This window comes from Budorcas taxicolor, chromosome 11 (genome assembly GCF_023091745.1).
Source record: "Budorcas taxicolor isolate Tak-1 chromosome 11, Takin1.1, whole genome shotgun sequence".
In the NCBI taxonomy this organism is placed as follows: Eukaryota; Metazoa; Chordata; class Mammalia; order Artiodactyla; family Bovidae; genus Budorcas; species Budorcas taxicolor.
In genome coordinates, this window is record NC_068920.1 from 146,336,772 (window position 1) to 146,360,419 (window position 23,648).

The 23,648-nt window shown below is 43.9% G+C and overlaps 1 protein-coding gene across 1 annotated transcript in view; it reads left to right on the forward strand.

Annotated features, from left to right (window-relative positions):
* NOL10 (nucleolar protein 10) overlaps positions 1-23,648 on the forward strand; it is a 93,083-nt gene that overhangs the window by 24,603 nt on the left and 44,832 nt on the right. The window contains exon 13 of the mRNA XM_052648217.1: positions 6,230-6,282. Within this exon, the coding sequence (XP_052504177.1) occupies positions 6,230-6,282 (53 nt within the window). The remainder of the gene's footprint in view (positions 1-6,229; positions 6,283-23,648) is intronic.

Genomic DNA, 23,648 nt, shown 5'->3' on the forward strand with positions numbered 1-23,648 from the left:
AGCTGTGCAGACTCAGAGCGTCTGGGGGAGAGCCCCGAAATGGGTTATTTTTCACCTGCTTCCCAAGTGGTTGTGGATCCCCGCCCTGACCTACAGCCTCATCCTGGGAGCCACGTCCAGGGCACAGTAGGCAGCGTGGCCCGAGGAAAGCAGGTCTGCAGATGTAAGATTTTAACATGTAAATAGAGGTCATCACAGAAGACGTGGCAGTGCAGGCAGTTACCGATGGAAAGTGGAGAGACCGTAAGACAGCAGGACCTGGGTCCATGGAAAGGGAGGTGAGAGGGAGGAGCCGGCGGAGAGGCCGACAGAGTTGACAGTGAAGGAACCAGCAGCTATGGAGGTAGAGAGAAGTGATTGCCCGGGCATTGCTCAGTGAACAGAGCATTGCATCGCAGAAGTGGAGGCAGAAAGGGGCAGGAAGGCCCTGTGCTGTGGGTCTGGATGTCATCGTGGTTTCACTTAATCCTCTCATAATGTGGGAGAGTTAGTGACTCCTTTACCGTTCCTTTCCTTCCTTTCCCCCTTCCCTTCCTTTCCCCTCTCCTTTCCTTCCGTTTTGCATCTTTGGAGGTAAGGACACTGAGATACATGCCCAGGGTTGGTCACCCAGCCGCTGTGTGGCAGAGGCTCAGTTGGAGCGAGCCTCCCCTGATCGTGGAGCCTGTGCTCTTTCTTAAGTTACAGGGTACTCTCCTGAAAAAGATGAGAAACCCTGAACCTTTGTAATTAGCTTTTCATCTGTGATCGTTGGGAGAATTTTCTTATAATAGGAGTGAGTCAAATTGTGATGAATTCAGAAATTAATGAAGGTGCTGGGGTCCTAGGTTTGAGGTGCTAAGTGGTCTAAAATGGGGTTTGGGCTAGGTACAAAGGTGAATAAAATCGGGTGAAACTGAAGTTAGAACAAGAGGTTAGTTGGATTGAAGGAGTGGGGGTTTGAAGAGTGCAGACAGATGGTGACGAAAGTTGTTGACCTGTGTGCTGACTGGTTTGTGCTCACCTGTGGCCACAGAGAACTTGCGGAGTAACTAATCTGAAATACGTGCTCTAAACATAAAATACACACCAGACTTCAGATGTACCACAAAACAGGAAAGAATGTGATGTAGATCATTAATTTTTGTATTGATTACATATTAAAGTGAAAATATTTTAGACTTACTGGTTAATAAAAATGTACTCAAATTTACCTGTTTAAAAAAATTTTTTTTAATGTGTCTTACCAGAAGATTTTTCGTCACTTATGTGGCTTGCACAGTATTTCTGTTGGGCAGGGCTAGTCCAGACATGGAAGGCTTTGATAGTATAGAATACTGATAAGGTGCAAGGTGTTCAGAGTCAACTGCAGGCGTGGAATGTGACTGTAATCTCACCAGAGTAGAAACCTTCTGGTACCAGAAATACTGTTACCCCATGTAAGAAAGCAGTCCTTTCCTAATAATACCTTTCATTTTTCACATTCCCCTGCTTGTCCACCAAATGCCTTTTTAAGCCCGTTTATTTGAAACTAGTCTATCAGCAAGGTTGTGGATTACATTTAGTTGTTGTGTCTTCCGCTTCTTTCAATCAGGAATTCTCTCCCATCCTTTCTTCCCCTTCCTCCACGGCACTTGAGTTTTCTACCATCAGGTCTGTAGTCTCGTAAGATGTTCTGCATCCTGGATTCCTGTGATTATTTTTCCTGGTGTCATTTACTTGTTCTTCCGGCCCCTGTATTTTTTGTTGTTCTAAAATAGAAGTGAAATCTAACAGCCCAGTGCACTGTGGGTTAAATATTTGGGACAAGGGTGGTGCTCAGGGCTGATGGGTTCTCCATGTCGTTTCCCATCCTGTTGGTTATCCCAGAACAAGCAAGGAGAAGCGTGATGGCTCTGCCTAGATGGCCAGCAGTTCTCTCTGTTACACAGGATGCTTTCCTGGAGGTAGAACATTTAAGATGGTGTTTTGGTCAGAAGAGTGACTTTATTGTCAGGTAGCTTATAAGAGCTTAATCAAACACAAACAGTAGCCAGATGATTTATTTCACAAGCTGGCGAGCCCCAAAAGGCACGTCCCTCCACGGCTGTCTTAGGGTTGGGACCGAGCGTGGTTGGTTCACAGGTTTTGCTGTCTTTCCCTCGCTTTACTTTCCTGTCCCGTTAACATTGTTGGTTGGGTTTTTTTGCTTCATCACTATGAGCGTAAACATTCTTTATCTTCTCACTTACTCATTTTGGAGTAATTAAAGCTGAATCTTGATTGCTGTTCTGTCATGTGTTTCTGATACCCAGACTGCTCAGAACGTTGAGAAACTGTTCTGCTTTCGTGGCTGCTTCAGCTTCTAGTTGCTCATGCAGTGTCTCCACGTCGGGTGCTGCCCTGCAGGTTGGGAAACTGAGGTCGCGGCCCCACGACCCTGGTCCGCAGTGCTTGCTGAGCCCCAGCCCAACCTGCGGAATCCAGAACCACTGGGAGAAGGAAAAGGAGATGTCCACTCAGAAAGGCTACTCAGGCTTCAGAATTGTACCAGTGATCCAGGCTGTTTTTCACCTGCTTTTAGGCCTGCTGGAGGCAGTCTGTATCATCAGACCTGAAGTCACCTTTTATTCTCTCAGTAGCCTCCCAGTAGCCTGCCTAGAAATAAGATGTGGCCCATCACTAGCTTGGCGCCATGTGTAGTAAAACCGCAGGCTCCCCGCTCTCTGTAGGAGTTGACCGCATGAAAAGGCGTGTCCTGTCCTTTCTCCTCCAGCACAGGGCAGTTCCGCCCAGCTTGTCTGCTCTGAGCTGCTCCAGCTATGACCCGATGCCCTCCGTTTCTGGGCAGTGATTCTCAGATGTATCTGGTGAAGGACCAGCCTTTTATGTTTTTTTGTATTGTTTTTAAATTTCCAGTCCATTGCAGGTGGATACTTTTGTTAAATATCATAAAGATGAATTAGTAGGAAAAGGGTCACATGTTTGGAACTTACTGCAAGGTCGAGTCACTATACAGGTTTCTAAATTCTTCAGTTTCCGTACTCAACGGAAAGCTTGATAGCAGTTTTCAGACTGGCCCGGGGAGCACGCTTTGAGTTGTCCTGGCTTGAGTAGTGTTTCTGATTTTGAGCTGTGACCTTCCTGAGTCCTTCGCCCCCAAAGCCTGGACAGATGAGACTTCTTCTCTGCGTGTCTCTGGGGGCCACGTTGTGGCCCCCACTCAGCTCACCTCGTCCTACGCTCTGCTGTCCACACTGGAGCTGTGTGCTCCTCCTCAGTGCTGACGATCTCTGCCTTCTCTTCCAAGGTTCCTATTTTTATTGTTGGTGCTGTTCAGCTGCCCAGTCGTATCCGACTTTTGGCGACCCTGTGGACTGCAGCACACTAGGCTTCCCCGTCCTTCACTGTCTCTCGGAGTTTACTCAAACACATGTCCATTGAGTCGGTGATGCCTCCAACCATCTCACTCTCTCTCGCCCCCTTGTAAGGAAATTTAAAGGAAAAGCCATAATCTCACAATCTCTTCACAAGTGTCATTACTCCTTCCATTAGAGGAATTCTTTTTGGGGGGCCACACTGAGTGGCCTGTGGTGTCTTAGTTCCCCAGCCATGGATCGAACCTGCACTCCCTGTCTTGAAAGAGTGGAGTCTTAAACACTGGACCACCAGGGAATTCCCAGAGATTCTTGTCTTATAAATCACTTGTTTGTGCGTTTTAAATTGTCACCATGTGTAATTGTCTTGCCTTTCAGTTTGACATTCTTATTAAATACATTTGTCATGTTACTGTATGGTGTTTATATCTGTGTTAATGATTTATTTGATCGTGCAAGAAGTCTTTTCACTTTATCTTAGTTGTCATTGGAGTTTTAGAGTCCCATGTTACACGGGCTTTGGAATCAGTGCAGTGGTCACCTTGAGCAAATGGTCTCGCTTTCCCGAGCTACCTTCTCACCTGTGGAGGTAGAGTGCCTGAGCCTGGTACTTCGCCCTCTTCTCGCCTTTTACCTGTGATCGTCTTAATTTCTGCTGAACTAACTCCATCCCTGGCTTGACTTTCCTGCTTCCCTCTTGTTAGAAACTCCTCGTGTTCCCTGGGCTGTGTGAGGCTGTTTTCTCTTTTATAACTCGTTTCGGTTCCAACTGTCCCAACTCCGGTTTCTTGGTAGGTCAGCTTGTGTTGTTGTCCATGTTTGGTCAGGTGAGGTCCTGCTTATTGTGGGAAACAGCCTGCTGCATCCAGCCTGGATTCTTCTGTGTAATTAGAGCCCAGCCTTTTCTGTGGTCTGTTTGGTAGGTGTGGTGTGTTTCCTTGTAAAGTGTTCACTGTTGAATATTCAGGGTTGAGCCAGGGAATCTGGGCTTAGGGGATGTCTTTGTTGGGAGCCTTCTTTCTGGTTGTAAGATGACTCTTCAATCTCCAGACCTTCTTCTTTAACCCTGTCTAAAGGTCTCGGAGAAGTTCTGATGGTGCTGTTAGACTTGGGAAGTGCAGGTCAGTAGAGGTGGTTTCTTCCTGTGGTGAATTTCAGTGAGCAGTTGTCTCCGGGACAGAAAAAGTTTCCACATGAAAGAGTTTATGGAGGCTACAAGCTATGAGAAAGTGTCTGATTCTTACTTGACTTTCGTTTAGACGTACATTTCTTGCTTCCTCGAGCGAGTGAGGGAGTGTGTGTGTGTATGTTTGTGTGTCTTGCTTCCTCGGCTCTGTGTGTGTTGTGGTGAAGGTTGTGTGTGTGTGTGTATGTTCTGGTGAAGGGTGTGTGTGTGTTTTCTGGTGAAGGTTGGTTCCAGCTCAGGACTCACTCCCCCTTTGGACTTGATGTGTACAACATGGCTTTGCTGGCAGAGCATTGAGCTCCTGCTCTCTGCCTATCAGCAAACCTCCTCTACCTCAGCGTCGTATTTCTGTTAACAGCATTGAAGAGCATCCCTTTGGCAAGCTTTTGTGTTAACAGAAGAGCAGCACAAAAGTACTTTTTAAATCACAGAATTACATCACCATCCTTAACGTTTGGTGTACTTAATTAGGACTGTGAGCTTCCGTGGCGTCTCAGACAGTAAAGAAGCTGCCTGCCTTGCAGGAGACCTGGGTTTGATCCCTGGGTCGGGGGTCTGGTAATCCAAACGTGTGCTTTCTGTGGATTTTTCTGTTGTATTTTACAAATACATGTTTTAAATGAAGGTAACGTAAGTTGATATGTAAAGGTATTTAAAAACAAGAGCTCTTGACTGAAATTTTGCTCTTAAATTCTCTAGCTTGTAATGTTCTGAATGTTCTTCTCAGCACTCGTAACTCAGTACATATAAGCTTTACTTTTTGATCTGTAAATAAGGATGATAGTCCTTGCATCGGAGAGCGTCACGTCTTCACCAAGATAAAGTACGCAGTAGTATTTTGTAAATGACAAAGGACTGACTTTAGTTTTGCTTCAGTGCATCGTTCTGGAACAGGGCAGAGAGGATCGGAGCTGCCACGAGAGCCCCTGCCGGGTGGGGTTGGGGAGTGGGTTGCGTGTGTGGCAGAGACCTGAGCCCAGGGCTGAGCCAGCTGAGTGCCCTGGTTCTGTGCCGAAGCATAGTGGATTTGTTACTGTTGCTCCTGGGGTTAGGGGGAGCCATCACTGGATGCCACAGGCTGTCCCTCACTCCATTCTCACTTTCTGAGAACGCTGATCCCTGGACTAAATTATCAACCACTCTCTGGGTGAATCATTTTGGTAAAGGCTGTCAGATTCTGTCTGGGTCTTTTCTAGTGTAGCTACACATAGCATTCCTCTTAAGCCATTTTGTTTTCTATTAAGGTGTAAAGTTTAATTCAAACATGAGGAACTACTTTGCTATGACATTTTGTGGGAAATGCTTTACTTTAGTTCTTGGATTCCTGAATAACAGAAAGATACCTTTCTTAACTTTCATAATACATAATAGTGCATCAAAGCTACCTTTTATTGGTGTGTCTGAAGCTTAAAACTTACCCCCTTAAAAATGGTGGCCCTTCTCTGTGGGAACCGCTCAATCACTTAGCTGATACAGCCTTATCGTTTTGCAGATGGGGAAGCTGGTCTTTCTGATACTTCAGACGCCCCATCCGGGAGGGTCAGGGACCACAGCCCACAACCTGACTCCGAGGGTGCCTGGCTGCTGGTCTGGCTCTTCTGCTGTTCATCATGTTCTGAGCATTTCACTCATTTCAAAATATAAAGCAAGTAGGAAGAGTATTTTTCTTTTCCCTTATGTTTACCTTTTTCATTGTGTTTATTTTTAGGAATGCTTCTTACTGCCAGTGAAGCCCCCAAGATGGGCATCTATTACGTTCCGGTAAGTGATACAAAAAGGAGTTATGGTAAAAATAGAACAAGGAAAGACACTATATTTTTAAACTGGCTGTGTCGAGGGACTTTGGGCCTGTGGCTGTCTAAATTAGACACAGTGGCTCATTTGTCAAATCACTGTGCTTCCTGGAGCCAATAAAGTAATAAATGCTTAACCATTCTTTTATGGGAAACTATTTAACATCCCATTAAAAATCGTCAGTAGAAATTCGTCTTTATTCTTCAGATTTACATTTGTTTTTTGTTTCAGAATGTTTCAGAATCTTAAACTTCCAGCTATTAGTGATCAAGAGACCTAATCCTCTAAAAGTCTAGGACTCTGTCAGTCATTGCATTGTCTTTTAAAAATGGGTTCTGTGTATAGGAAACCATCTTAGATTGCCACAATCCATGATGGCATGCAGTTTGCTATTTTGTCCCTTTTTTTTTTTTCTCCTTCCTTAAAGCATTCTTCCATTACATATGCCAGACACTTCTCTCAGTTCATCCCTACCTATGCCTAAACAGAAAAGCCTGTACTGCAAAGTTGGCCTTCGATTCTGGTCAGCACACATCTCCTTTTCTGAGATCTGCGGAGAAGAGCGTTGGGGTTGTAGAAGATCAGATGTTTGGGGGAGTAAACTCTCTGTGATCAATGTTAGCCTCCAGTTATGAAGATTCTTCATATTTATGATGGTTCTTTTGAAATAGTTAAACATGTGTATGTCCCCCCCGCCCCCCCCCCCCCCAAAAAGATATTCTGTTAATGTTGACTTTCTATGGCTTCAGGAACCTGATATGCTGTTGAAAGCACTTTGGGATGTTTCTTTTGGTTGATGGTGAAATGAAGGTCATTGAAACAGCAGCTTTTCCATTTTCCTAAATTGTCATTTGTTCCTTTTCTCCCCGGCCTCTCAGAGATACTGCCTCCGTTTTCCTGTTAGTTTATGTATCTTTGTCTTCATTCAATCAGTAACTGTTTATTGCTTGTATCAGCTGTGTCAGGCCCAGTGCTGTAGGTTGACAGTGTAACGGTGGATAGGGTACTACCCCTTTCTTTGAAGAGCTCATTATTAGGAAGTAAAACAAGAAAGTAGACAGTTTCCGGTCAGCATGATGAACACTCTTAACTGAAGTAAGGAACCTGGAACTGGAAACTAGTGGGAAGTATGGCAGATACTTGGAGAAACCTTCCAGAGAAATTGATTTCCGAGGAGCAACTGGAAGGCTGGTTCTGTGTTCTAGATGAAGAGGGTGGGGTGCAGAATGGGAGAAGGGTCTTGGAACTAAAGGGAACATTATCTGCCGAGATCCAGAAGAAGGTAACACATGTGGCTGGGCATTTGCCCTTGAGAGACGGGGTGGCTGTGGCTGAAGGCGTGCTCTGCCTTCTGTGATCCTGTGGGCTGGGTGTGGTGGTGCAGGTGGAAGAGTGATAGGATCAGACCTGCATTTCTGAAGGATTATTAACTTCTGGCTGCCACCAGGAGAATGGATTAGATCAGATCTAATCCAGAAGCAGCAAGAACAGGCTGTGGTGATCTGCAGGAGAGACGTGGTCCCTCTGTTACCTTTGCCAGACCTCCCCTTTAGAAATTGGGGCTTGGGAGGTTCTAGGGTAGTTTCAGAGAAGTCTGATCTGGCAGGCAGTGATTCCAGGGGGTTATCCTCCTTGAATAGCCAGGCAGCATGTCCAGAGGCGTCCGCCGATAAAGACTTGTGTCTGCCTTCCCTCAGTCCAGCACTGACTCTTCTCACAGCGTCAGCCCATCTGGGCACCTTAGGAGAGGCAGACTAAGTCAGCCTGCCCCTCCCTGAACTTCTCCTGGAAGAGGTCTCTCTCTGTCTTCCTCTCAAGAGGGCGTTCTGTGGTTTGATCTTCAGCATCTGCCTACAAGTTCTTGATGTCTCATGTCGAAGAGCCCTTCCTCGTGTAAGAAGAGTGTAGAGTCCACCAGTGGGAGGGAGAATGAGCACTGAGTAGAGTGTTGAGGCCGGATCGGGAGTCTGCTCAGCTGATGAGGAGCCTCCGGCTGGACGCCCCTCGGTGTGGAGCGGGGTGGGGTGGTTCTGTTTTTGCAGGAAGGCCATTTCACCAGCTTGTGCAAAGATGGTGGCAGTGGAGGTAGAATTGGGACCGTTGACAACAGTTGTAAGATAGGCTTGGTCATTGCCTGGATGTAGGGAGGAAAGGAGAGGAAAGAACCACAGGTGATAGCCGCTTTCTCCCTGGTGAATGTGTGGACACAGAAGTGACTGCTTGAATCCAGGAGGAGAAAGGGGATGATAGACTTAGAACTGGAGGAGACCCGCGTTCACTTCTGCTTGTCTGGATCCATTTCTCAGGCTGGGTTTTTTTGTTCCAAGCACTGGGAGCTTCACACAAGAGGGGACCCGTTGCTGGCCAGGTGGTGAGAAGCAGCTTTTTTGATCGGTGTTAGCTTATCTTAGAAGATCTTCTTAGTTTCAACTCTGTAGTTCACATGTAACCAAGCGAAGTCAAAAAGCCACCCAGAGACTGCTCCCAGGTGGCTGCGCATGTGGACGGTCAGTGCAGAGTTGTTCTTGCTCAGCTGAACATTGTGCAGCAGCTTGTACCTAAGTGTTCCTCCCTAACCTGTCTTTCTGCCCTGCTGCCTCGCACACCGTGAGGGTTTATGGTGCCACTTATCTTTACTTGGAACCTGTTCTCCATGACACTCCAGAGCGAAAGAGCCCAGTGGTCTGAAAGCCTGCCATCTTTGCTAAGATTTTATCAGACTCACCAGGCTGACATTTTTCACAGAGATTTATTTGAGGCCTGTAGAACCAGAAAAGTGTGTGTTGAATATGCAATTCATGCCAAATATAGGCGGTTTGGACAACGATTTGTATTAACATCTTATAAACCAGGTATGAAAACTTTTTTTCCCCCCTGCTTTGAGGCTGTGCTGAAAATGAAGACAGCTTCATGTTCTTTCAGCTTGTTAATTTTTGCCTATCTACCCTATACCATCTTTCTTGAGTACTTGAAATCTTTTTAAAGTAAATGCACTTCCTGATTAATATAGTCTCTGCCACTTACTTATCCCAGTAGCTAGGTAGTCTTTTATGACCAAATACGTTTTGTCCAGCTCTTTCCCCATTTTCTCAATGTTCTCTTTTTCTGTCTCTGAGAGACCAGGATCTGTTCTTTTGTTTGTTTGCTTTTTAAATTCCAGGGCTTAATTCAGCTACAGCTTTCAGGACTAATGCCAGAAACAGTTTTTCAAGTTTGGGTTCCTCTGAAATGTAATTTAATCGTAGGTTAGTTCTTCCTAATTAACACCTTTGGCAACTGCATGGACTGCAGATGGAATCCAAGTCCCGTGGCACCCAGCCCAAGCCTGCCAGGGTGCCGAGTACTGTTCCTGTTGGAGATGCTTCTGGGCTCCAAGGCCCCGTGGGTCAATGAGCTCCGAGACCACACATGACCGACACGTGATAACTGGCACGCTTGAGAATGTGTATGGATGCGTTAGGGCTTCCCAGGTGGCGCGAGTGGTAAAGGACTCACCTGCCAGTGTAGGAGACGTAAGAGACACAGGTTCAATCCCTGGGTTGGGGATATCCCTTGGAGGAAGGCATGGCAACCCACTCCAGTATTCTTGCCTGAAAAATCCCATGGACAGAGATGCCTGGAGGGCTACAGTCCATGGGGTCAAAAAGAGTTGGACCTGACTGAAGCGACTTAGCACGCGTACACACACACGTGAATGCGTAAACTTGAGAAAAAGAATAATTACTTGTTTATTAGGAAGCTATTTGAATTAGAAAAATAAAAGTCAATTGATTGAGGATGTATGTTTTTTTTTTTAAACACTTAAATTTTTTAAATTTGGAAAGTACTCTTGGAACCAGAGTACCTGCACATAGGGCAGAGTTAAACACATAAAGAGTTATATTTACTTACACCAGTGCTTATGTTTGTTTTTTTTAAGAAATAACACTGAAACTTATTCAGCATAATGCATGAAATGTACAGAACTCTTTGCAAAGAGAGATGACTATATATTAAGAAGCATAAAATCTCAAGGACACTTGTTTCACTTAGTTGTAACACCCAAGCACACATCCTCCCAGAGGCATTGCTGCTTGGGATGGGAGTGCTCAGTCGTGTCTAGCTCTGTGTGACCCCATGGACTGTAGCCCGCCAGACTCCTCTGTCATGGGGATTCTCCCGGCCGGAAAATGAGTGGATCACCATTTCTTTCTCCAGGGGATGGATCTTCATGACCCAGGGATTGAACCCGCGTCTCCTGCATTGCAGAAGGATTCTTCACCCACTGAGCCACCAGGGAAGGCATTACTGCTTGGGATGTTTTGGCATGATTTTCCAGAAGGCTCAAGGGCATAGTTACATAGTGCTTCCTAGCAGTTACTCCTTACCTTCACCTCATAAGATGATAACATATTTTTATCAGCTGTCCGTTTGGCAAATACATTGTTTTAGTTTAGCATTATATTTGACAGTACCTTACAGAGTATTTTGTGTCTCCTTTTTATATAGATACTCTCTTCCTCGTTTTAAAGTTTGGGGCTAGGGACTTGGTCTTTTATTTTGTCTTATGATAGCAGCACACTTCTAGGGGCAAGATGGTGAAAGTCTCTGGAAACGAGGCAGGCGGCAGAGAGAACTTTGGCTGACAGAAGGTTCTGCTTTTCGTGCAGAGTCCATTGTGCAGGCAGTCGTGCTTTCTCCCATACAATAGATCTCGTCTGCAGATCACTTAGGTGGCATTTAGCCCCCTCGGCCAGGCCGCGCCGGTGTCTGGAGGCCACATTCTCCTGGTTGTCGTCCCGCCGCCCAGTTCGCCCTTCAGCCAGTCTGCTGTCTTGGCCTTTCCTGCTCGCGTGGCCCGGTGATTGAGCCTCGGCGCTCTCCCTTTGGTGCTGGGGCTTAGTCCTTGTCTCTTTGTTCTCCCCTCAGGGAGCTCACCTGTCCCCCGGGCTCCGTAGGGACACCTGTGTGCTCCGGACTTCCAAACTTCTATCTCCAGTCTTTCCTTCCCCTCGGAGCTGCAGAGTCACATACCCACCAGTCTGCTGGGCCGTGGAGGTGGAGACCTCTCTGCTAGACATCTCATTGGTGCCCTCTAGTTATGTGTCCACAGCAGAATGCCTGGTCCCAGCTCCCCACCCGCCCCTCTTCTCACTTCGTTGCTTACTCAGTTCCTTGGCCCAGAGCACAGGCACAACTGTGTTTCCTCGCCCGTCCTCTTCCTCTTCGTGTGTCCTTGTCCGGTCCATCCAAACCTCCGTCAACTCTTTTTCCAGTATTGGTTCAGATCCAGCCATTTTCCAGTACTTCTGCTTCTGCCACTCATCTGGGTTACCTTAATGGCCTCTTACCAGATCCTTCCTCTTTCGCTTTGTCTCTTTTGCATTCTGTTTTTCATACAACAGCCAGGTTAATTTAAAATATAAAAATAAGACTTCCCCGGTGGTTCGATGCTGAAGATTCCATGCTTCCACTGCAGGGGGTGCAGGCTCCACACCTGGTCAGCGAATTCCGTATGCAACCTAACATGGCCAAGAATAGTGAAGATAAAATGTAAAAGCAACCAGTCAGTCGATCACTCTTCTCCTTGACAGCTTCCAAGGGCTTATCATTTTGCTCAGCATAACATCTTAGCTCCTATCATTAACTTAGAACGCCCCACAAAATGGAAAAGGCTAAAAGACCAGAGTCTCCGTTTTCTCTCACCCATCAGAGAACAGATCTCTGAAAACCACTCATCCGTTTACAGAGATCGACAAGTGGTTAGAGCAAAAGACCGAATCCCTCGCCATCGCTGCCAGCAGCAGGAAATAACTTACAGGTCGTAAATTAGCCCCCAATGCAGAATTAGTAGAGAGGAAAATCAAAGCTGGAAAAACAGAGTCCATGCAGCTCTCGTTTGGATTCATCTGTTGCCAAGGGAACAAGCTGTGCTTGGCCGTTCTTCTTGGTGCTGAAGTCTCCCTGACACTTTCAGGTGAGTCCACTGTGTGTCTTGGGTCAAGATGGCAAAAACTGTTTAAGAATAATTTTCAGAAAAAAGGAAAGTCATGACTTTCACATAGATCTCAAATAAACATGTTAAAAATTTCATTTAACTTATTAAAGGAATCAGGCACATGTCATCAAAGGTGAAGTCTAAAATAGAGATTTACGTGGAATAAGGTGATACTGAGTTGGGAATGTACAAATGAATAGATTGGCTTTCCGAAGGTATGGAGGGCTGTCTGTCCAGGACAGAATTCTTTCATGTGACTGTTAGCAATTAATCTTGCATTGCTGTCGGTTACTTACAGTTTACAGAGTTGTAAAATGTGTCCCATAGAATCAGAATCAGGTAATCTCGAAAGGCGTGCACTTAGACCAGGAGTTTGGCAAACTAAACACCTAACTAAATGCCCACTGCCTTGGAACAGTGCACCCATTCAATTATTATATGTTGTCTACAACAGCTTTCTGACCAAAAAGGTAGAGTTGAGTAGTTATTACAGAAAGACCCTGTGGTCTGCAAGCCCTAAAATCTTTAAGAAAAAGTTTGTGGATCCCCTACTCTTGATTATACATAACTTTCCACTGAAGCACAAAATCTTCCTTATGTTTATTTACTTATTTATATACTTATATAAATAAAAAATGAATAAATATGTAATGAATGTGTATTTTTCTTTATTATGATATAAAAATCATGGACACAGAGATACTGTTTCTTTTTTTTCCCAATTACACTCCCACCACCTAAAGCAGTGCCTTTTATGCTGTAGGCATTCGATTAATATGTGCTGAAAAATTAATAAAACATATATGAGATAATCAGATAACTGTAGTTTGAACAATCTTAGATAATGGTCGTATGTTTTGACAGTGGCTGGTTTGCAGTGATTTTTAGCTGTTCTTATACCAAATTTGAGTTTCAGTTCAGTTCAGTCGCTCACTTGTGTCCGACTCTTTGCGACCCCATGAATCGCAGCACACCAGGCCTCCCTGTCCATCACCAACTCCCGGAGTTCACTCAGACTCAGGTCCATCGAGTCAGTGATGCCATCCAGCCATCTCATCCTCTGTCGTCCCCTTCTCCTGCCCCCAATCCCTCCCAGCATCAGAGTCTTTTCCAATGAGTCAACTCTTCGCATGAGGTGGCCAAAGTACTGGAGTTTCAGCTTTAGCATCATTCCTTCTAAAGAACACCCAGGGCTGATCTCCTTTAGAATGGACTGGTGGGATCTCCTTGCAGTCCAAGGGACTCTCAAGAGTCTTCTCCAACACCACAGTTCAAACGCATCAATTCTTCGGCGCTCAGCCTTCTTCACAGTCCAACTCTCACATCCATACATGACCACTGGAAAAACCATAGCCTTGACTAGACAGACCTTAGTCGGCAAAGTAATGTCTCTGCTTTTGAATATGCTATCTAGGTTGGTCATAACTTTCCGTCCAAGGAGTAAGCATCTTTTAATTTCATGGCTGCAGTCACCATCTGCAGTGATTTTGGAGCCCCCAAAAACAAAGTCTGACACTGTTTCCACTGTTTCCCCATCTATTTCCCATGAAGTGATGGGACCAGATGCCATGATCTTAGTTTTCTGAATGTTGAGCTTTAAGCCAACTTTTTCACTCTCCACTTTCACTTTCATCAAGAGGCTTTTTAGTTCCTCTTCACTTTCTGCCATAAGGGTGGTGTCATCTCTATATCTGAGGTTATTGATATTTCTCCCGGCAATCTTGATTCCAGCTTATGTTTCTTCAGTCCAGCATTTCTCATGATGTACTCTGCATAGAAGTTAAATAAGCAGGGTGACAATATACAGCCTTGATGTACTCCTTTTCCTATTTGAAACCAGTCTGTTGTTCCATGTCCAGTTCTAACTGTTGCTTCCTGACCTGCATACAGGTTTCTCAAGAGGCAGTTCAGGTGGTCTGGTATTCCCATCTCGTGAAGAATTTTCCACAGTTTATTGTGATCCACACAGTCAAAGGCTTTGGCATAGTCAGTAAAGCAGAAATAGATGTTTTTTCTGGAACTCTGTTGCTTTTTCCATGATCCAGCAGATGTTGGCAATTTGATCTCTGGTTCCTCTACCTTTTCTAAAAGGAGCTTGAACATCAGGAAGTTCACGGTTCACGTATTGCTGAAGCCTGGCTTGCAGAATTTTGAGCATTACCTTACTAGCGTGTGAATTGAGTGCAATTGTGTGATGGTTTGAGCATTCTTTGACATTGCCTTTCTTTGGGATTGGAATGAAAACTGAGCTTTTCCAGTCCTGTGGCCACTGCTGAGTTTTCCAAATTTGCTGGCATATTGAGTGCAGCACTTTCACAGCATCATCTTTCAGGATTTGAAATAGCTCAACTGGAATTCCATCACCTCCACTAGCTTTGTTCGTAGTGATACTTTCTAAAGCCCACTTGACTTCACATTCCAGGATGTCTGGCTCTAGATGAGTGATCACATCATCGTGATTATCTGGGTCGTGAAGATCTTTTTTGTACAGTTCTGTGTATTCTTGCCACCTCTTCTTAATATCTTCTGCTTCTGTTAGGTCCTTACCATTTTTGTCCTTTACTGAGCCCATCTTTGCCTGAAATGTTCCCTTGGTATCTCTGATTTTCTTGAAGAGATCTCTAGTCTTTCCCAATTCTGTTCTTTTCCTTTGTTTCTTTGCATTGATCGCTGAAGAAGGCTTTCTTATCTCTTCTTGCTGTTCTTTGGAACTCTGCATTCAGATGTTGATATCTTTCCTTTTCTCCTTTGTTTTTCACCTCTCTTCTTTTCACAGCTATTTGTAAAGTCTCCCCAGACAACCATTTTGCTTTTTTGCATCTGCCTTTTTCTGCTACCATTAGTGAAGTTAAAAAGTTAAGAACATGACTCATAAGTGCTAGACTGTAATTTTTATACAGCAGGATAAGGATCAGTTCCTTTGCTTTGACAGTATGTTCTAATCAGAATGATCACAGAATCTTAGGGTCATGCAGTCCTTATGCATTTCTGAACTTCCCTGGTAGCTCAGATGGTAAAGCTTCTGCCTACAATGCAGGAGACCTGGATTCAATCCCTGGGCCGCAAAGATCTCCTGGAGAAGGAAATGGCAACCCACTCAGTATTCTTGCCTGGAAAATCCCATAGATGGAGGAACCTGGTAGGCCACAGTCCGTGGGGTTGTAAAGAGTCGGACATGACTGAGTGACTTCACTTTCACTTTGAAGCATTATGTTTGTGAGGGCTGACAGATTCCTAAAAGAAATGCCTCATCCAGAAGATGTATTACTGGTGCTGTTGTGAGATAACCTCTTTCCTAAAAAAAATATAGAAGGAGGATATGAAAGTAAGGACATTGAGCTTTTGTTGTACCTTTTTTGAAATGTGTGGGAATGTTGGCTTTGCATCTAGGATAGGATGGGCTTATGCATTATAATGATTGGAAATGCATCGTTTTTCTTCCTGTGCTTTTAGCTGGAGCTACTGGAAGTGCCGTGCCTGCTGCTTTCTAAGATTTGGCTTCTAATATGGACCATTGATCCAGTTCGATTCAAAGCCAAGACTGACGGCTCTTAGGTTTACTAATCTGAAACCAGAGATTCCCCAGATCTCTTTGACCCAGTAGTATATGCTGAAATGGCCCTGAATATGTTAGTGCTCTGAATATGTTAGTGCTCACATGGAATCCTAAAAGTGATGGATCACATTTTCCTCTCAGTTGCTCATTTAAGCAGAGAGATATTAGAGACAGTGACAGAAGTAGTTTTGTTCAAAGTTCTTGTTTTCTTCTTTTTTTTTTAATTGAGAAATTCCGGTTTTCTAGTGCCATTTGCAGCGTATTTTCTTAGTTTAAGGAGGCAGTACCAGATGTATCTGGGGAACTTTCTAGCATCAGAGGACAGACAAGACAGAGCATGAACTGGACAGATAAATGCTGAAATGTTTTCCACAATAAAGGGTTTTGCCACAGGCTGCAAAGGAACAGGGGAAGCTTTTGAAGCACAGAACCCTAGAGCAGGTCAGGAGCTTTGAGGTCATCTAGTCCACCCCTTTCATTGATAGCTGAGAAATTGAGTCATTTGCTCAAGGTCAAATGACAAGCTAGTTCCGGAGCTGGATTGTGAAGGCATTTCATCATTCCGAGTTGATTATGGAAGGAATTTTAAAATTCATCTGACCTGAGTTTGAATTCCTGGATTGCCACTTACAAATTTGGTGACCTCGAGCAAGTTGCTTATCCTGACTGAGCCTCTGTTTCTTGAGCTACAAAGGAAGAATGATTTTGTGAGACAGCTGTGTGCAGTAGACACTTAGTCATTTATCATGGTGCTTGCTGCCTGACAGATGTTCAGCTGATTATTGCTGCTGTACGTTTCTGCGTTGAGTAAAATTTGATGGGTCCAGTGGCAAAGAGTATTTATATTTAACATTATATGAATGTGGGCTTTTATGTAGCTAGGAAGAATGTGATATTGAACAGAATAAAGATATACTGAAAAGGTTGTGACAAAATCACAGATGTGAGTGAAGAAAGTGACATGAGAAATATTTGATACTGTTCAGTCTGTTACAGGTCATGTAAACTAGAGGTTGAGAGAGTACTACTGAATGCCATTGGTTTTGCTGTTAGTTATTGGCTGGATGGCATCACCGACTCGATGCATGTGAGTTTGAGTGAACTCCGGGAGTTGGTGATGGACAGGGAGGCCTGGCGTGCTGCGATTCATGGGGTCACAAAGAGTCGGACACAGCTGAGCGACTGAACTGAACTGACTGAACTGATTGAAACAGAAAGCAGTGATGAAATCTGGTTGCTTAAATTAAAAATCAGTTTTAAAGCTGAAGTCCATTTCCCACATTCTGTTATCAAAAGCACACTATAGAAAATGGCCAATAAAGACAAGTAGAAAACTCACTCTTCCATTAACCAAAGTGAAAGTGAAAGTCGCTCAGTTGTGTCCAGCTCTTTGCGACCCCATGACTACATAGTTCATGGAATTCTCCAGGCCAGAATACTGGAGTGGGTAGCCTTTCCCTTCTCCAGGGGATCTTCCCAACCCAGGGATTGAACCCAGGTCTCCCACATTGCAGGTGGATTGTTTACCAGCTGAGTCACAAGGAAAGCCCAAGAATACTGGCATGGGTAGCCTATCCCTTCTCCAGCGAATCTTCCTGACCCAGAAATCGAACTGGGATCTCCTGCATTGCAGGTGGAGTCTTTGCCAACTGAGCTGTCAGGGAAGGGCAAACACATTTTACCATTTTGCTCTATTTTTTCCATTGTTTTTAATTGATATGATCTAATATCTTGCTTTTTTCTCACTCCCTGTTTTCCCATGTTATTATAAACTCTTAGAGATCACTGTTATGTGGTTGAGATGAGGCATGCGATTTGAAAGGGACTGCTTGAGTGTTTTCTTCAAAAGATATTTGTTCCCAGTACCTCTCATAGCATTGCCATACTGAGGATGATTCTGGTAATTTAAGATAAGTTTTCGGTGACAAGGCCCCTGGCTGCAGGTTGCCCTCTGTATCTGATGTTGGTCGACACCCGAGGCACACGTGCTCTTTTAGACTTACTGAAGGGCAGCCCGAAGGGTTTTCAGGTTTGACTTTAATTGCTGCTCTTCTGTGCTCTGCTCAGTTGTGTCTAACTCTTTGTGACCCCGTGGACTGTAGCCCGCCAGTCAAGAAGTCTGGAGTAGGTTGCCGTTTCCTCCTCCAGGGAATCTTCCTGATCCAGGGACCAAAGCTGAGTCTCTTGGGTCTTCTGCACTGGCAGGCAGATTCTTTTGCATCATGTTGTTAATCTTAGCTGCTTGACCGTAGAACCTGGTCTCTATGTAAGAAGTTAAACCAATGAAATTACAGCTCAGAAGTATTAAATACAGTGGTCAGAGTAGAAGAAAGAGAAAGAAATTTTAAATATAGTTAGCAAGTTCAGAATGAGTGAGATAGGGCTTTGCAGTGGTATCTATGAAAAAGGGTTTGGGGGTTTTGTTCAGTTCTAAGTCAAAGGAATAAATTGAGCAGGATGTTGGCGGTGATTCCACATGTGAGTAGGGCTGGGGAAGGACAAGAGACACAGTGAAGGGCTGATCTTGGGCTTGTTAATATGCTTGTTCATTGAGAAATAATTCACAGATAGAGGATTAGAGAAAGCTCAGAAAAAGAGTTCAGGGATTGTGTTATCAAAAAAAAAAAAAAAGGAATTGTGTTATCAGGCACCATCTAGAGAAGGAATGTTTATAGGATTTAGGAAAAGAATAAGTTCCTAAAAGAAAGGCACCCCATGGGAGGTAAAGAAAATGATGCACATTAGACTAAGGAAGAAAATTTTCATTATTGAGTGTGTGGAAAGAGCTATCAGAATACAGGAAGCAGTGGAAAAGGAAAGAGAAGACAAATATGAATGAAAAACCTGATTCATTTTAAATTGAGCTCAACTCTGAGTTCAGAGATGGGTATTTTTTAGATGTCTTGACTCATGATAATATAGATGGAACATACATTTAATTTTGTTCTCTAAGAAAAGCATTTAAAAGATAAAGCCAATCCCATAGGAAAGATCTGTGGGATAAGACATCTTATGGAAGGTGATAGACCTAATTTTATGGAGAAAAATACGTGAGGCACTTACAGGCAGAACAGCAGGTTAGTGGCAATTAATTACAAGCTCCATGTATTTTCATTACTTTTTCTAATTAGCAGAAAAAGAGAGGGATGAAAAGCAGAGTGAGCTTATTTTCTAACTTACCCAACCTCACAGCAGATCTCTTGTAACTGAATTTTCTCTTATGCATGAAATTGCTTTATAAGGTGTCGTGTTCTATTTGTAATCTTTCAGTTATATGTTCAAAATTGTGAAATGGGAAGTAAGGCATGAGTGTCAGGTGGCTAATAAAGCATCTGTTCTAATACAAACAAGTTGTTTGTGTCTTTACAAGGGGGAAATGTGGACTTCCTATTTTAATCTAAACACTTTCAGGCAGTAACAGTATCTTTGGCATTTTTCTCAACAAAGGAAATCCTCTCCATTTCCCATCACATTTTATTGGGTCACCAGAATAGCAGACGCACAGAGAGCATTAATGTGTAACACTCAGGAAGTAATTTTCTGAACATCCTGTCACATTTTCAAAAGTTAATTTCAGTTCCGGCAAGGTAAAAATGAACGTAATTTCCATATGGAAATATTTGACGCACGTATAGCATTGACTTTATTCTGTTAATATGTTTTTATATGATACTTGTTTTTGCTAAAACGGTTGCACATCTGGCATGCCTGTGTGCTTGAAACCTTCCTATTCAGATGCTGATTTTTAGTTTTGAATCAAATATTGACCAAAGATCATGTCTTTCCAGCTCTGGTGATTCCTTCTGTCTTGGTGCTCACCAGGTTCATCTCTTTACCATTCTTGTTTCGGGCAAAAGAGAGATGGGAATCACTCTGGTACTCCAGGGGCCTGTTGGTATGGTCGCCTAGAGGGTGGTGGTAGAAGGTAGTGCTTACAGCCAGGGGTCAGTTTTTAGTTTCTGAGTTTGTCTGATGGTCTGAATCCTCTGGCACTTTCTTTGACTAATATGCGTATTACCTACTGTGGAGTTGTTGTGTTTGGTTTTTTCTTTTTTAAACTTAAAAATAGACAAGTGATACAAATAGGTAAGAAATTTGGATTAAGTTCTTTTAAAAGGCCAGGCTAATTCAGAAAACAAAAAGAAAGTTCTAAGACTTGGACTTTCTTTTACTTTAATATGGTGTCCTCTCAAATTCCAGGGAAGTTTGTCTTCCAGTGCACATGTGCCTGGATGTCAGCACGCTCAGGGCATGACTTTTGTGTGTTTTACTTTCCGCTGTATCCCTGGTGACTAGAACCATGTCCAATACTTCGTGGGCCCTCACTGAACATGTGCTGATTTGAAGGAATGTGTATTTGACACTTCATTTAAAAAATTTTATTATGTAAATATCTCAAATATGCATAAGAGTAAAGATGGATATAATGAGCCTCCGTCTATCCGTCTCCTTGCTTCAGTGTCATCTGCTTTTCCCCCATGCCCTTTTGGGTGATGATTGTGGGATTGACTTGTGTTATTAGCAGTTTAAATTGCTCTAGAAGGTAGTTGTGAAAATTGTTGTTGTTGCTGTTCACTCACTCAGTCGTGTCTTTGTGACCTCATGGGCTGCAGCATGCCAGGCTTCCTTGTCTTTCATTATCTTCTGGAGTTTGCTCAAACTCATGTGCATGAATCAGTGATGCCATCCAATCATCTCATCCTCTGCCACCCTCTTCTCCTGCTTCAGTCTTTCCCAGCAGCAGGGTCTTTTCCAGTGAGTAGGCTCTTCGCATCACGTGGCCACAATTACTAAATGGAGGGAATTCCCTGGTGGTCCAGTGGTTAGGACTCCATGCTTTCACTGCCAAGGGCCCAGGTTCATTCTTTGGTTGGGGAGCCAAGATCCCATGACTTCCCTGCATTGCACAGCAGATTCTTAACCACTGGACCACCAGGGAAGTCCCTGTACTGAATCCTGAAGGATGTGTAGGAATTAACCAGTGAAGAGGCAAAAAGAGAGAGCTTTCTGCACACAGGGATTGAAATTAGAGCCTCAGATCTGTTCAGTGCACTGGGAAGGAGCTTAGGTTTTCCAGGGATAGGGAGGGGCAAGAGATAAGTAAAACTGGAGAGATAAAAAGGCCTGTATCCAAACCTTTTGTACAGTGTTTTTGGTTTTGGTTTAAAGTGGAGTGGCATGATTTTGATGGGTTTTATTCAGGGGTGTGAGATCAGATATGGGGATAAGATTATTCTGCCTGTAGGAAGGGGTGACTTTGAAGCAGGGGTTGTGCCTGTTAGTTGCTCAGTCCTGTCTAACTCTTTTTGACCCCATGGACTGCAGCCCTCCAGGGGATCTTCCTGACCCAGGGATCAGACCGGGTCTCCTGGATTGCAGGCAGATTCTTTACCGTCTGAGCCACCAGGGAAGCAGGAGTTAGGATTGTAATTGATCAGGAAAAGTTCTGTGAGCTCCCTCTGAGATACTGGCAATGGGTGGTGAAGGAAGACACAGAAGAGACAATAAGGAGGTAATACATCCTTAGGGCTTGGTGATCATTAGGTGGTTGTTCAGTAGCTAAGTCATCTCTGACTTTTTGCAACCTCATGAACTGCAGCACGCTAGACTTCCCTCTCTTTCACCGTCACCTGCAGTTTGCTCAGATTCATATCCATTGCGTCGGTGATGCCATCCAGCCATCTCATCCTCTGTTGCCCCCTTCTTCTCCTGCCCTTAATCTTTCCCAGCATCAAGGTCTTTTCCAATGAGTTAGTTCTTTGCATCAAGTGGCCGAAGTATTGGAGCATCAGCATCAGTCTTTCCAATGAGTATTCAGGGTTGATTTCCTTTAGGATTGACTGGTTTGATGTCCTTGCAGTCCAAGGGACTCTCAAGAGTATTCTCCAGTTAAAAAGCATCAATTCTTAAACACTCAGCCTTCTTTATGGTCTAACTCTCACATCTGTTCATGGCTACTGGAAAAACCATAGGTTTAGGATTTACTGGTTGGATCTTCTTGCAGTTCAAGGGACTGTCAAGAGTCTTCTCCAGCACCACAATTCGAAAGCATCATTTCTATGGCACTCAGCCTTCTTAATCGTCCAACAACATCCGTACATGACTACTAGAAAAACCATAGCTTTGACTGTATGGATCTTTGTCAGCAAAGTGATATTTCTGCTTTTTAATACACTGGCTAGGCTTTTCATAGCTTTCCTTCCAAGGAGCAAGTGTCTTTTAATTTCATGGCTGCTGTCACTGTCCACGGTGATTTTAGAGTCCAAGAAAATAAAAATTGCCACTGTTTCCATTCTTTCCTCATCTATTAGCCATGAAGTGATGGGACTGGATGCCCATGATCTTAGTTTTTTAAATATTGAGTTTTAACCCAGCTTTTTCACTCTCCCTTTTCACCTTCATCAAGAAGGCTCTTTTTAGTACTCCTTTGGTTTCTGCCATTAGAGTGGTATCATCTGCATTTCTGAGATTGTTGATATTTCTCAAAACGAAAGTTGTGAGTGAGTTAAGTTCTTGAATTTTCTGGAGAGAAAAAAAGAGCTTTTGTCTTTCGTAAAGGTCTCTTCTCAGTCAATATCACAAATATACTAAGTTCACTAAGGGCCTCGATTCTGAATTACAGGCTGGACCCCTGCTTCTTTGTAAAGATCATCTGAAACAATTGATGTTTCAGTTTGATGTTGTATGGCTTGCTGATCAGTTGGTAACTCCATTTGTATGTGTGCCTCTCTGCCTTTGGGAACATTGTTTTACTTTAGGAAAGATGCTTTATTTAAAAAAAAATGAAATGTATGAACCGAAGAAGTCCTTCATAACTGCCACTCCCACTAGCGTTGTTAACAAGATGGTGTACATTCTCTTTCCCTCCATGCCTGTCCTGCAAACCCTGCCCACACACTAGCGTGTGATTTTGCAGAATTGGGATCTCATGATGCATACTGTTCTGAGAGAGATTTTTGTCCTATAAAGGTATATCAACATTATTCTGATCAGATCAGATAAATGTAAAGTAAACCCATTCTTTTTAATAGTTCCACAATATTTCATTATATAGGTATGTCATAATTTATTTGCCTACTTTCCTATTAATGGGTATTCACCACTCATTTCTTTGAGTTCTCTAAACCAGTGCTGTTCAGAAAACTTTCTCTAATGGAAACGTTCCAAGATGTGCTCTGTCCAACATGGCAGCAAATAGCCATGTGTGATTATTGAGCATTTGAAATGCGCTCAGTGTGCTTCAGTTCAGTTCAGTTCAGTCGCTCAGTCGTGTCCGACTCTTTGCGACCCCATGAATCGCAGCACGCCAGGCCTCCCCGTCCATCACCAACTCCCGGAGTTCACCCAAACTCAAGTCCATTGAGTTGGTGATTCCATCTAGCCATCTCATCCTCTGTCATCCCCTTCTCCTGCCCCCAATCCCTCCCAGCATCAGAGTCTTTTCCAGTGAGTCAACTCTTCGCATGAGGTGGCCAGATTACTGGAGTTTCCTTCCAAAGAACATCCAGGACCGATCTCCTTTAGAATCAACTGGTTGGATCTCCTTGCAGTCCAAGGGACTCTCAAGAGTCTTCTCCAACACCACAGTTCAAAAGCATCAATTCTCAGGCGCTTAGCTTTCTTCACAGTCCAACTCTCACATCCATACATGACCACTGGAAAAACCATAGCCTTGACTAGACGGACCTTAGTCGGCAAAGTAATGTCTCTGCTTTTGAATATGCTATCTAGGTTGGTCATAACTTTTCTTCCAAGGAGTAAGTGTCTTTTAATTTCATGGCTGCAATCACCATCTGCAGT